The 12,785-nt window shown below is 43.9% G+C and overlaps 1 protein-coding gene across 1 annotated transcript in view; it reads left to right on the forward strand.

Moving 5' to 3' along the window:
- Window positions 1–12,785, forward strand: part of tenm1 (teneurin transmembrane protein 1) — a 120,408-nt gene that overhangs the window by 24,598 nt on the left and 83,025 nt on the right. Inside the window, exon 3 of the mRNA XM_071923920.2 lies at window positions 8,773–9,016. Coding sequence (XP_071780021.1) covers window positions 8,773–9,016 — 244 coding nt within the window. The remainder of the gene's footprint in view (window positions 1–8,772; window positions 9,017–12,785) is intronic.

Here is a 12,785-nt window from a genome sequence, read left to right on the forward strand (position 1 = left end):
GCTGCAGGGAAATAATGCCCTACCAAAGAACAATAACAAACTCTGAGTATTGAGGTGTGTATGCATGTGTGTGTTTGTGTATGTGTGTGTGTGTGAGAGGGAGAGAGAGAGAGATAGATTTTGAGAGTGCTGAGTAGCCGTGTGCCAAAATATTATCTTTATCCGTGAGCACATACTGTAGGTGTCAAGCAGGTCAGAGAAATTTTCTGATTGCATCTCTACTGTTTTTGTCTTGTATTGATATGGACATAAATAAATGGCTCAAAAATGTGTGTGTGTGTGTGTGTGTCTAATATCTGCTGTAGGCATGTGTTGAGACAGAAGAGGACTGCAGTGTCTTATCTTAGTTAATGGTATTCCCGTGTCTCTGCGGAGGCACGCAGGGAGCAGAGGGCAACCGCAGTTTGATGTGGGGCATCTGTTCCCACATTTGTTAAGGTTCTCCTGGTGTGTGTGTGTATGTGTGTGTGTGTGTGTGTGATTTTTTTTGGGGGGAGAGAGAGATAGAGCAAGAGAGAGCGAGAGAGCGAGTGTGAAAGCGCGTGTGTTATGATCGGTATGATAGGTGCGGTCAGTGGAGTGGAACGGCAAGGTGTTGTTGCTATCGAGGGCAAGTGCCGACGTGTCATTGGTCTGTGTTAATGCTGACCCGGGTCTGCGGCTGCACTCACCTCATTGACCGCAAGACGGCCGCCTGTCCGGTCCACAGGTGGTGCTGAAGACACATCTCTCTGTCATCTCATCCTCTCTCTCCCTCTTTCTCTCTCCCGTGCCCTCCGTCGATCTCTTTCTCCCGCTCTTTCCATCGCTATCTCTCTCCATCATCTGCTTTATACCCCACTCTGAATACCAATCGCCACCTCCTCCTTCCTGCTAGTCCTCCTATCTGCTCATATTCACACAGTCCTGTCCTCTTGCGCACGGTGCATACCGTACAGCCTCTCCGAATTCTTGGCTTTCCATACTGTAATCTCAACGGGGACATTACATGCATAATCTACCCTATAATAAGACACTCTCTGGTCCCGGCTGCCTGGTTAAGATAGGAGAGGAGATGTGTTAATTAGACTCATTTACAGCAGTAGCTAGTAAAGACCAAGACCCCTTTACAGACGACCCGGTTCTCCTTGAGAAGAGCCACACAGTCGCCGGTGAAAGTTTCACATGGCACACCACTGGGGAACTGGAGGTGAGCTGAGGTGGTACAGGTAGAGTTCTCCAAGTCGAGAGCTGTGCTGGGAGATGTAATGGGAATAGGAATTATTGACTGGAGCAGTGTGGTATGGAAATAGTGTCTCTGGTGTGCCATCATCGAGACGGAAAGCTTATAGTACCCTGATTTATGACTGCTGTGGAGAATTGAGTGCTTCATAAAGATTTGCCGCTGGCTGAGATGGAGTAATCAGTGAAGTGATCTGACTATGGTGGATTACAATCCCACCAAGTTGTAAAGTCAGTTACAATGCCTTGACTTTGTCTGTCGGACAATGCGTGTGGAAAGAGTTAGAGAGAGTCTAACTCTGGCCCTCTGTCAAGGTCATATGGATTAGAAATGATTGGGTTTCCAATACTCTACTGGGGAGTTCTGCATGATGAATCATCACTCCATTCCAAATCGACACCAATTAAGACGGGTTTGTTTATTCCGCTGTGGGACACACTGTGGATGCGTGCTTGGAACAAGCGCTTTTGCCCCCTTTCTCTTTTCTCTAGCAACACTATGGCATTTGCAGGGATTAGTATACTGTGTGTGTGTGTGTGTGCGCGCTCGTAGCTGTGTGTGCTCTCTCATGTGCTATGGGATACATATTTGTTTCAGGCCTACGGATTCACATTTTCAGCGCGCTTGTGCACGTGTGTGTACCATGCCTGTGTGGGCATGTTGGCATGTGCATGTCTGCAATCGTGTCGCTCTGTGTTCCCTGTGTAGCCCCGCTCTGTTTGTGCCAGTGCTTCATGTCTGTAAGGCACGCTATATGAAAAGTGAGGCGGTGGAGCCCAGTGCTGGAGCCAGTGAATTCATTTGCATTCATTCCACTGCCTGTCTCTCCTCAGAGCCTGTTCTAATTACCAGCAGCTCAGGCCTGCTACAACACTGCGCATACTCTTTCTCTCTCTCTCTCTCTCCCTCTCTCTCTCTCTCTCTCACTGCAAACTGGGCTGATGTTGGTACATTCCTGTAGCTTTGATACTGCTCTCTCCTTAGCCTGCCAGGAATCTCTTCATGCTGGTTTGTTTGCTGTGAAGCCCAGGCATTTTCATGTGTTTTTGTATTGGAGTTGGGGGAAATATAGTGTGCACGTGTGTACGTGAGAGAGAAAGAGAGTATTCCATAGTATATTGTGTGCTTGCTGTGATTGTTTAGGGGTTGAGGGAGATGCAGTGTATGTGAGTGCATGTGTGTGAGAGAGAGAGAGGGAGAGAGAGAGAGTCTATGAGCCCTGTAAAAGATGAATGTTCGTGCTAATCACCGTAACGGCCATAGTGGCTGGCGCTGCACCTCCTGAGTTTCAATCACGCCCCTCTTCCTGCTGATGCAAATTCCCACCGAGGCTAATAACCCATGTAACACCAGGTCTCTACTGGGCATGCTCCAAAGCTCTGTCACACACTCATACACCTATATATGCATATTTGTGCATGCAGGCACACACACACAGAAGCAGTGAATACACACACACACACACACACACACACACACACCTACATGCACATATAGCTTGGTGGCAGGTGGCAGTGACAGGGCGCCCTGCAGCAGTGACAAGGTCAGGAAGGATCAGGACACTGCTGTGTTCTCCGGAGAGAGGAGCTGAGCTCAGCTAGCTACAATCCCACTATAGGCTACATCCAGGCAAACCTGCACTGGCCTCCTGCCTCCACTGCAAAACAGCCAAAACTCATTAAGATCAGAAAGTTTGGTTGGGTGGTTTATGTCTGCTAAACATTGACTGATTAATTACAAGTTTTAAACAGATCATTTAAATAGCGCACGACTGAAGGAGGGTGCTCTTCCGAAAATGTAATTTGAGTGTGGGCCCCTGCAGTGAAGTGTTTGAGTGATGGTAAGCTTCTTGCTGTAGAGCTGAGGAGTTTAGACTCAGGAGGTTTCACGCCTTCTCCAGGGAAATGCTACTTTGAGAATCACCTGCAGCCTAAACATGATTGCAGAGTTGCTCCAGACTTGTTTTTGAAGATGGGGGTACAAACAAGCAATTACACAAATGTGCGCGTACATATACACATTCACATAGACACACGCACGCGCGTATAACACACACATTCCCACACACACACACGCACACACACGCGCACAAACACTGAGAGAGAGTCCTCCGGTATGAAAAAGTCAGATGATTCATGACTGCTAATTATCAAGCTCTGTATGAAAATCGACTGGGTTCCGCGTTAGAAGGCAAAGCTCTTAGAGCACTTGGTTTCTTCATTTGTATTTTCTGGCTTTAATTGGACAACATGATTGTGTCACTTCATTAAATGGAGATCCCACAGTTAATTCCTACGTCTGCAGGGATGAATCAATGGCTGTTTTAATTCTAATTGCCGTCTCAGAGCCAACTGTCATCAATGTAATTATCAGTTTCTCTGCTGCCTTCACTGTCGTCTGCATCATCATTGTTACCACTGTTATCACCACTGTCATCATTATCTTCATCACCATTATCTTCATCACCACCTCCACCACTATTGATAACATCAACGTCGTCTTCAACATTATCATCACCATGGCGATCGTCTTCATCATCATCACTATCACCGTTATCAGCAATATTATTCTTCGTTATCATCACAGTCACCATCATTATTATCACTTTCACCATCCGCGACACCATCTTCTTCTTCAAAATCCTCCTCCACGCTTAACAACCAATTCACCGCTGAAGACATATTGGAACTTATCTTTTCTGATGAGATAATGTTTATCTCCGGTCAGGAATTCTGTTAAGGCGGTGAGAATTATCTCGAAACGTCAGACGGTCAGCTAGGGCAGGATCCCATCTCATTATAGGAAAAAAAAAAAAACATTGAGTTCTAATTTCAGTTGTCTGACCTTTTTATGGGGTTAATTATTTATCTCATAGAAGCACAGCAGTGGAATAAACTTTGTGGCAGTTTAATGCAAGTCAATTAAGAAGTGAGATAGATGAAAAGCTATCCTGGGGGAAATTATTAAGCTTTTATTTTTAGAGTGGGGTGGATAGTGTGGTTTAGCTGGGCTTGGTCCAACAATAGTGTTCAATGTTCTCTAGAATGATCGCTTTCCTTTGATAGACAGACAGGTTTGATATTGTTGAGGTCAGGCTTTATGGATTTTATATAGCTTTCCTGTAATAAGTGAAATTACCTCAGCACTGGAGTGCTGGGTACAATAATGAAGAGAGAGAAAGAGAGAGAGGCGGGGAGAGAGTGAAGAAGAAGAGGAGACTTGGTTAAATATTAGGCTTTAATATTATTGTGGTTCATGTTGTTTATGGTCAGCTTCACACCAAAAGTAGTGGTCTCTTCTTATTACAGTAGCTATACATTCTGCGTTGTTTGCAACCTCCACACTTTATTGTCCAAGATTACTGACATTTCAAACTTCCTTGCTTTTTTTTCTTTTTCCCGAAGATCCTCCCCGTAGCTTGTTAATTTGTTCTCAGGCCAATTAGAAATACAAATGCAAAGGTAACACTGAACATCTGGCATTCACACCAAGACTAGAAGTAGAACATTTTAATGAGCATGACAAGTGCTCATGAACAAGATTAGTTTTCACATGTGATTCATTTTTCATCTGAACAGTGTTACGCCTGCTTGTTAATATCTCCTCAAAGAGCATTGCAACATCATGACAGCTCGGAAAACTCATTATTCACACGACCATTGCTGCGTGTGTTTGTGTGTGTGTGTGTGTGTGTGTGTGTGTGTGGGTTTCTGTGTCATTTTTACTATTCTTTCCTTTCCTCGCATTACTTTGGACTTTGCTTTAAAATGACTAAATTGTCATAAATACTTAATGTCTCTACTATTTTAGGTCCATCTCACCTACAGTAATGCATTTTTAATACCTGGCCCCAATACCTGTTACCTGCTAAATTTCCCAGTAATCCCCCCCGATCTTCCTTCCGCTCGCTATAAAACGCTTGCCTCGTATCTGGCTTATGTAACGAAAAGCTGATGATTCCAGGAAAATATCTCATAAGCGACTTTCCAAAAGTGTCTTTTCTGGAGGCCTAAGTCCCAGAGGAACCCCAGGGCAGAGGATGTTCTACACTGTCACGACTGTCATCTAGAGCTGTAATGGCTCTCTCCCCTCCTCCCCTGGCCTCTATCTGCTCCCCACAGAGTTGATTTGATGTTTCAGAACTCCTGGCTGGCCCGCTGAATATCGCGGGGCCCTTGCCCTACATTGCCAGCCCTATTTAGGTTAGATCTACTATTTAACACAACATCACAGCTTGTGTGTTTGATGTGACTTTGTGTGTGTGTGTGTGTGTGTGTGCATGAGAGAGAGAGAAAGAGAGAGAGACAAAGAGGGAGAGGGAGAGAGAGAGTTAGAGAGAGTGTGTTTCCCTGCCATTTGTGTGTTGTGTGAGAAGAGAGGCATTGGGTGAGTTTGCGGATCTTTGGCAGTGGAGCCCCAAAGCTGCCTTAGCTAAGCCTTCTAAAGCACCATCTGGCTGCTCGGGCCCCTGTGTCACCCTACTCACCAAGATTACATTCTCCCCTGGCCCTCTATCCCTGTATTTTCTCATCTCATCCTGTCCACTTGTTACTCATTCCCCTCCCAGCCCTCCCAGCACACACAAACACAAACGTATCAGGTCGAGCCGGGGCGACTTTACCCCGGGGCTGTAATAGTTCAGGTTGTGTAAAAAGTCTATCATAATCATGAACTGGAAGTCCTTTGAGATTCAAGAGGCATAAATAATTTGGATTTGTTAATTTGGTTTGGGTGCGATTGCGAGTCAGCTGGGCCGTAAAACATTTCCTATTTAAGTCCTGCTTATTGTAGCAAACAGTTTGGAATGCACCGCATGTGATTTTTCAGAAAACGTGTTTTTTGTAACAAATGCTAAAAACATCTACCTCCAGTATCTGAAAAAACAACAACAACACTGAGCCAAGGGATTTCTGGCTAGACTCAAAGGACTCCCAGTTGCTGATGAATCAGATAGACTACTAAAAACCGAACCACCACTTTAATGCTCCTGGTTCATTACAATGACACACTATGCAGGAGTGCTCTAAAAATGTTCTGTCAGTTTTCCCTAAGCGTGTAATTTTGAATACTCAGAGGTGGTTTAGACAAAAATAAACTTCCATTTTCCACATCCATTAGTTTAGACTAAACAGCACCTCCAGGTGATGACACAAATAAATTCCCTGTGATTTTACCTCATATAGAGTCTGTACCAGCACATCCTGATTAGCAGTCTAAATCTTCCAGTCCTTTTGTATTGTGATATCAAGCAGGTTGACGATACGGTATGATGCAACACCACATGTTGTCCCATGGGAAAATCAGTTTGCATGGTTAGCGCAGAACGGTGTGCATCATACACATCAGTGGATAAAATACAACACATTCACTTGTTAACAACATTCACAACCTACACAATGTGGATACATGTCAAGTATTGTCATTCAGCAGTAATATGTTAAGCATGCTAAGTATGACTATATCATCACAGATGGTGAGGACAAGTTCACACAAACCATAAAAATGTGATGTGAATAATTACATTTTATGAGAAATAAGGAGCTAATTACATGCTGTGTCTGTATGCAGAGAATAGAAACAAATAGCTTATTTCATGGTTATGCTTAAAGAATGTGACAGGCACAATTTGCAATTTAGCAGTGTTGCAAGATCAATAACCAGCAAGGTATCTTAGAAGAAGAAAAAAGAGACAAAGAGCATTCCAACAATAATTCCAACATTCACACAGTATTTTTGGAAATGCTAACAAACACACACACACACACACACACACACACACACACACACATACACACACACACACACACACACAGAAATGCATGCAAACCTACACAACCAACACAAACAGTGGAAAGTCATTAAAACACCATTGTGACTGCGTGCTGTCATAATGTACAAAAATGCCATTTCAGCTTGACAGATGCTGTCATGGAAATATTGCTAAAGAAATGTTCATAGACCATTCACACAGCTATTCCTACATCCCCATAGCATTCCTACAATAATTCCAAAATATATGTCTTGTGAATGTGAATTTTCAACAGCTGAGAGTCATAAAAGCTGATGTGCTGTGTGGTATGTTGATGACAAATGCAATGGCTGGTGTCTGAACAGAGGAGACTGTGCTCACTGGTGGGGACGACATAGCGTGAGAGTATTGGCTTACATGTCCGTGCAAAAGCCAGCGATAATTTGGTACCTAAAGATCAAAGCATCAATATGATTTTCCATGTAACACTGCATTAAGTGGCAGTACACGAGCGCAAATTAAGTATCAGGGGAATGTTGACAATATTCAATGACTATTTCCCCACTAAGTCCCCGCAATATTTGTAAAACATGCTGCCTCGATTTTAAATTATGATTTAAACGACGCTCAACTGGAAACCAAACTCCACAGATTCCGGTAACATGCGGCTTTTTATGCTGATCATGGAAGCCAAGGAAAATTGAAACAAGAAATAGCAGAATCATTAGCCTTATTCAGTTCTTTTTCTCTCAAATTTCATCTGGCGAGAGAGTCGTAAAATCTGATCTCCTATGTTGTCTGTGTAATACTTACACTTGAACAGGGAAGACTGGTAATCTCCCAGGTGGGCTACATATCCAGATACTAAATTATTGCTGACGTTTTGGCAGCAAATGGAGCTGTGGGCCAATACTCTCTGTCGAACAGATTTTGAACTCCTTGCTTCCTTACAAAGAATTCTAGGCTAATATTGCATTAATTGTCAATATAACTGGACAGATTTGGTCTTTTGGGGCCCAAGATTTGCGGTGTTCTCAGATCCATGCCACAACCATATGCCATCTGAACGCAGGCTATCCCCTCAACACTGCTAACGCTCACAGGAGAGGCACAACTCCTTGTCCCAGGGTGCTTGTCTTTGTCAAAGCACTGACTCTCACAAACACACACACACACACACATACACAAATACATAGACATGGAAATGCATGCAAACCGACCCCATCCGCCACCCCCACCGTACACAGACACACACACACATACACATTCACATCATTTGGTAAAATTGTTATTTGCATATGTTCACTTTTGAGAGACTGAGAGAGAGAGGGGGGGAGAGAGAGGGAGAAAAAGAGGGAGAAAGAGAGAGAATGATAAATGATGGAATGAGAGAGCTCTAGCTAGGCCCTGAGGTTAGCAGTGTGAGGGAGTTACAGCTGGCTAGCTCATTCCGTTGAGCTACAGATCTCATAATAAACATCACATGGGTAGTTTGGGCTGGCGGGGACAGATTAAGCCAGAGCTGTTAGCTCTTTAAAGACTGCTCCATGTTCCGGCCAGCCAAGAACCTATTTATGGGGAGGCTGGAAGTGTATCAAAGCAGGTAGGAAGGAAGGGCAGCAGACAGCTCCAGTTTTCAAGCTGATTTATGTCCCTCAATCAGTATAATAACAATAAAGTGTCAACTACCACGCTGCCTTTATTTGTAATTTATGATGCGGCGCTCCTAATAAACCTATGTTTATTTCTCCCCCGTGCCTCCCTCCTCCCTCCTACGCCTCTCCTCTGTCTCTATGCACAGAGCTGCCCAGCAGTCCAGGTGGCCAGTTCACCTTTCGCCCACTGCCCCCGCCGCCCCCTCCGCCCCACGCCTGCACCTGTGCCCGCCCCGCACCCTACGCTCAAGTGAGTCTGCAGAGGAAGACCATGCCGACGCGGTGCCAGGCCAGCCAGGGCAGCCAGGGGGCAGACACCGGGACGAGCGCAGACCCAGCACAGCTTCACAACAGCTGGGTGCTCAACAGCAACATTCCCCTAGAGACCAGGTAAGAGAATGCAGCACTGCAGAATTGCAACCACTACACTGCAGAAAAACTCCCTCTTAAATGTTGTATTTAGTCTTAAAAGGTTCTTAAAACAAATGCTTTTTTTTTTTTTGAACAAATGGAGGGCTTCATTCCAAAATGCTATAGAGGTATATCCATTTTAGGGCAAAACAAAACAAAACAAAATAAATACAAAAAAAAATGATGATTACACAGATGATTACATTCTCCATATACTGTTTTCCAAATAGAGAACTCAACATTGTGAATAAACTCAACAACAATCAATAGGGAGTTTTACTTTAATGTGAGAAAATTATGGTTGTCGCCTTTTTCAAATGGTGGAGGTGTCATTTTGGAATGAAATTCTTCAAATGAACATATCTTGAAGTAAGGCATACCGCCCCACTTCAACATAATGTCACTTGATTAAGGAATATTCTTTAATCTCACAAATGAGGATCACTTGATTAAAGGAAATTCTTTAATCAGGAGTCTGAGTTGGCAGACTTCTTAACTAGCTTTAAGAAAAATCAGAGAAGAATGATTAAGAATGAATGCCGGATTAAAGGACTTGCTAAGATGGACATGTTTTGTGGGGTAGAAAGGACTAAGTGGAACACCACTCTGGACTCTGGGGTATCATTACAGGACTCTGTGCACCATCAAAGTCATAATGAATCTCTCAAGTTTGTTGGATTCTTTTCGTTCTCTTTCCCCCCCATTCCAAAAAAAAAAATGAGAGGCGGATAGTATATGAGTTTCAGCTTTCTTAAATAAAAGGGATGCTGTGTGTCTAGCTGGAATCTGTGCTTGTCTTTTCAGGAACACATTGTAATTCCATTTCCAACTGTGGTAGCCTAGAAAATTCTCCAAATGTTTGGAGATGAGTTGTTGGAATATAGTCCCATCAAACAGAATGAAACAGTTGCTGCATAAGTAATAATTGATCAGAGAATAATTTGGTAGATCCTCATTTGCAAGATTGTTTTTGAGGAGATGCGGCAAGGCGCAAAAGAATGTGTTTGCATGTTTAATGAGAACTTGGTATAGCAGCTGAAATCTGGTATTATGAGTGAGGATGAGATTGGCAGGCTGCCAAGCCAGAAGAAAGGGTTTTAATAAGATATGAATCAGGCCATAATTAGATCTTACCTCATTTAAAGGAAAGGAAGAATAAAATTAGATTCAATGACAATTTAAATTAATCATTGGCCAGACGTGAATATCAATGTAAAAGAGTTGTCAGAAGTGCATTGTAATTACATGAGTGTCTGTGTGTGCAAAATGAAAATGAAATTCCACCATAAACAAAATTCACCCGTTTTTTCTTCTTTTGGACAGTTAAAACAATATTTGAACATGAATAACTCTCTCCCAAAGAGAGATGAGATTAAAAAACACATTTTCTGTAGCTGCTCGATATATTGGATTGTGACTTTTTGAAGTCATACGTTTCCGTGTTTGGAATTTCATATTCAAGTAAGTTTCATTTGATAATGTGCTATTAGTTCTGAACCATAAAATGTAATCATATTCATAGTCAATAGAATAGTGTCCCTTCGTGACATAATTCAGATATTATTGGCTCTTTTCTATCTAGCTTTTGGGGGGGGGAGACTAAAACTTACTTACTAAGCCTTGACTACTTAACAAATTTAAATACTGTTTTGGGTTGGATTTTATATTCAAGCACCCTCCTCTCCTCTCTGTTTTTCTCACTCTCTCACACACACTCCTAATCTACCGATTTCATTTTTTTTTTTTTTCCTGAGTGTTCTGCTATCTCCCTGCCGCTGCTATCAGCTCAATCTCAGGCGTGAGATTAGAGAATTACTAAGTATTTACAAACTTGACATGCTTCATGGCAGCTCATGCCAATGGAATTATGAGTAATGCTATGACCTTATTAAAATACGGCCAAAAATATATATACTATGATCTCTTGTTGTCAAGCGCGCTTCCTGTTTCCTCAATGCTCATTTGACGAATCTGTATTGAAATGTATCGACGTTGCGTCAGCGGAGATTAAGATTGTTTGAAGTGTCCATGGATTTCCTTTTCAGCCGCATATCCGTTATGTTTCTGGAGAGGTCAGCTAGTGTAAGTGGTAGGATGCAGATATAGATATTCAATATATCTGACTAGGACTCTCACTGGGTGTGTCAAGAGGCATAACAAATGTTGGCACTGTAATAAATTGACTGGTGCCTTGCCTCCTCTCCCTCCTCTTATCTCCAAGAAGTTAAGACTACTTGAATCATACACTGCGAAAGTGCAGCTACACACTGAAATGAACACTCACACACACACATTTATATACACGCACCTGTATGCACACGCACACTTGGCCCCCTCACATATGTGCCCACACACACATATCGGCGCATGTGCACGCCCTCATGTGCACACACACACACACACGCACACAGACTCAGGTAGAGACAGTCCTTGGGCCATAGACTCCGACCTCCTGGAGAGAAGGAACTCTCATTTTCTTCCTCTCTCAGGGGAAATCTGCCCTCTGATATGAATTTAGAGCTTCCTGGGCGTCGCCCCTGGATATTGTCTGAGAAGATCAAAGGGAGGGAGACAGGAAGAACAGTGAAGCATTTTTAAAAGCACCACACAGGGAGAAAAGAGTTCCACACACTTGGACGAATGCAATTTCCCCAGTTAAATCCTGATCTTTTTTGCTCTAATCCACCTTTAGCAGAGCATTAAAAGCACCACGGTGGGCTCGACCCGTATATTTGCCTCAAAAAATTGCTAAAACGCTCACCCATATTTGCCGTCTTTGCGTGTTCCCTTGTGTGGGCATATCTCAGCGTAGCCACATTTCTGTGTGGGTGTACGTGTGTGTGTGTGTGTGAGTGTGTTCTAAGTTTATCTCTGGCCTTTCAGAGTTGAACTGCCATTGACCCCTAGGTGTGTGGTTGCTCCTTCTGCAGTCTCCCGTGTCCCCCGTCTGACTCACAGCCTTCCGCACCGGCTGGAAGGATAGACGGAGCGAGGGAGGGAGAGATGCCGAAAGATTGATGTCCCCCGTTCTTTCACGTTAACCACACAGAGGGAGACGCGACACATGAAGAGGGAGACAGGCCGGCGATGAGCGAGAGAAAAGATAGACAGAGAGCGAGAGAGTAGGGAGAGAAAGATTGAGAAAATGAGAGCAGAAAATAGATACGAAAGAGCAAGAGAACTATGAGGGGGGAACTGGGCGAGGAGCGAGCTGAGGAGGAGGGAGCGGCCCGGTGTCAAGCGATGCTGTCAGTCTGCTGTCTGGCCCCGTAAACGGCCTCTCCTCTGAGGGCCCTTCAGGGACCGTGGTCCTACCAGCAGCCTGCGACCTCACATTCTCCCCCTGCATGGACAGAATAAATGCCCTGGCAAGCCGCGCGGGTGCCCCCGACGCGCCGCGCTCGCAGCCAGCCGGATACAGTATTAACACCGGGAGACAGACACAGTAACCCGGGGCAATCGCTGCTGTCAGTCACTTCCAATGTTACCGTTTCCAGGATGTCGTTTGCACGCTGCAGAGAATAAAAAAGAGGGACTCACCTCCGGTTTTTGCGTCTTATGTTTTCTCAGAATGTGGCCATGCTTTGTTTTCCGCCGGTCTTTTCTAATTTTTCAATGGAAGTCATTGTTGGAACTGCACATAATTGTCTGCCCTGATCCAAGCGGGTGATATTTTTTTCCATACTGCATAATTTCCTAGCTCCCATATTTCTGCCTTCTCGCCCCACCCACACCCATTGTCCAAATA

This window comes from Centroberyx gerrardi, chromosome 16 (genome assembly GCF_048128805.1).
Source record: "Centroberyx gerrardi isolate f3 chromosome 16, fCenGer3.hap1.cur.20231027, whole genome shotgun sequence".
NCBI lineage: Eukaryota > Metazoa > Chordata > Actinopteri > Beryciformes > Berycidae > Centroberyx > Centroberyx gerrardi.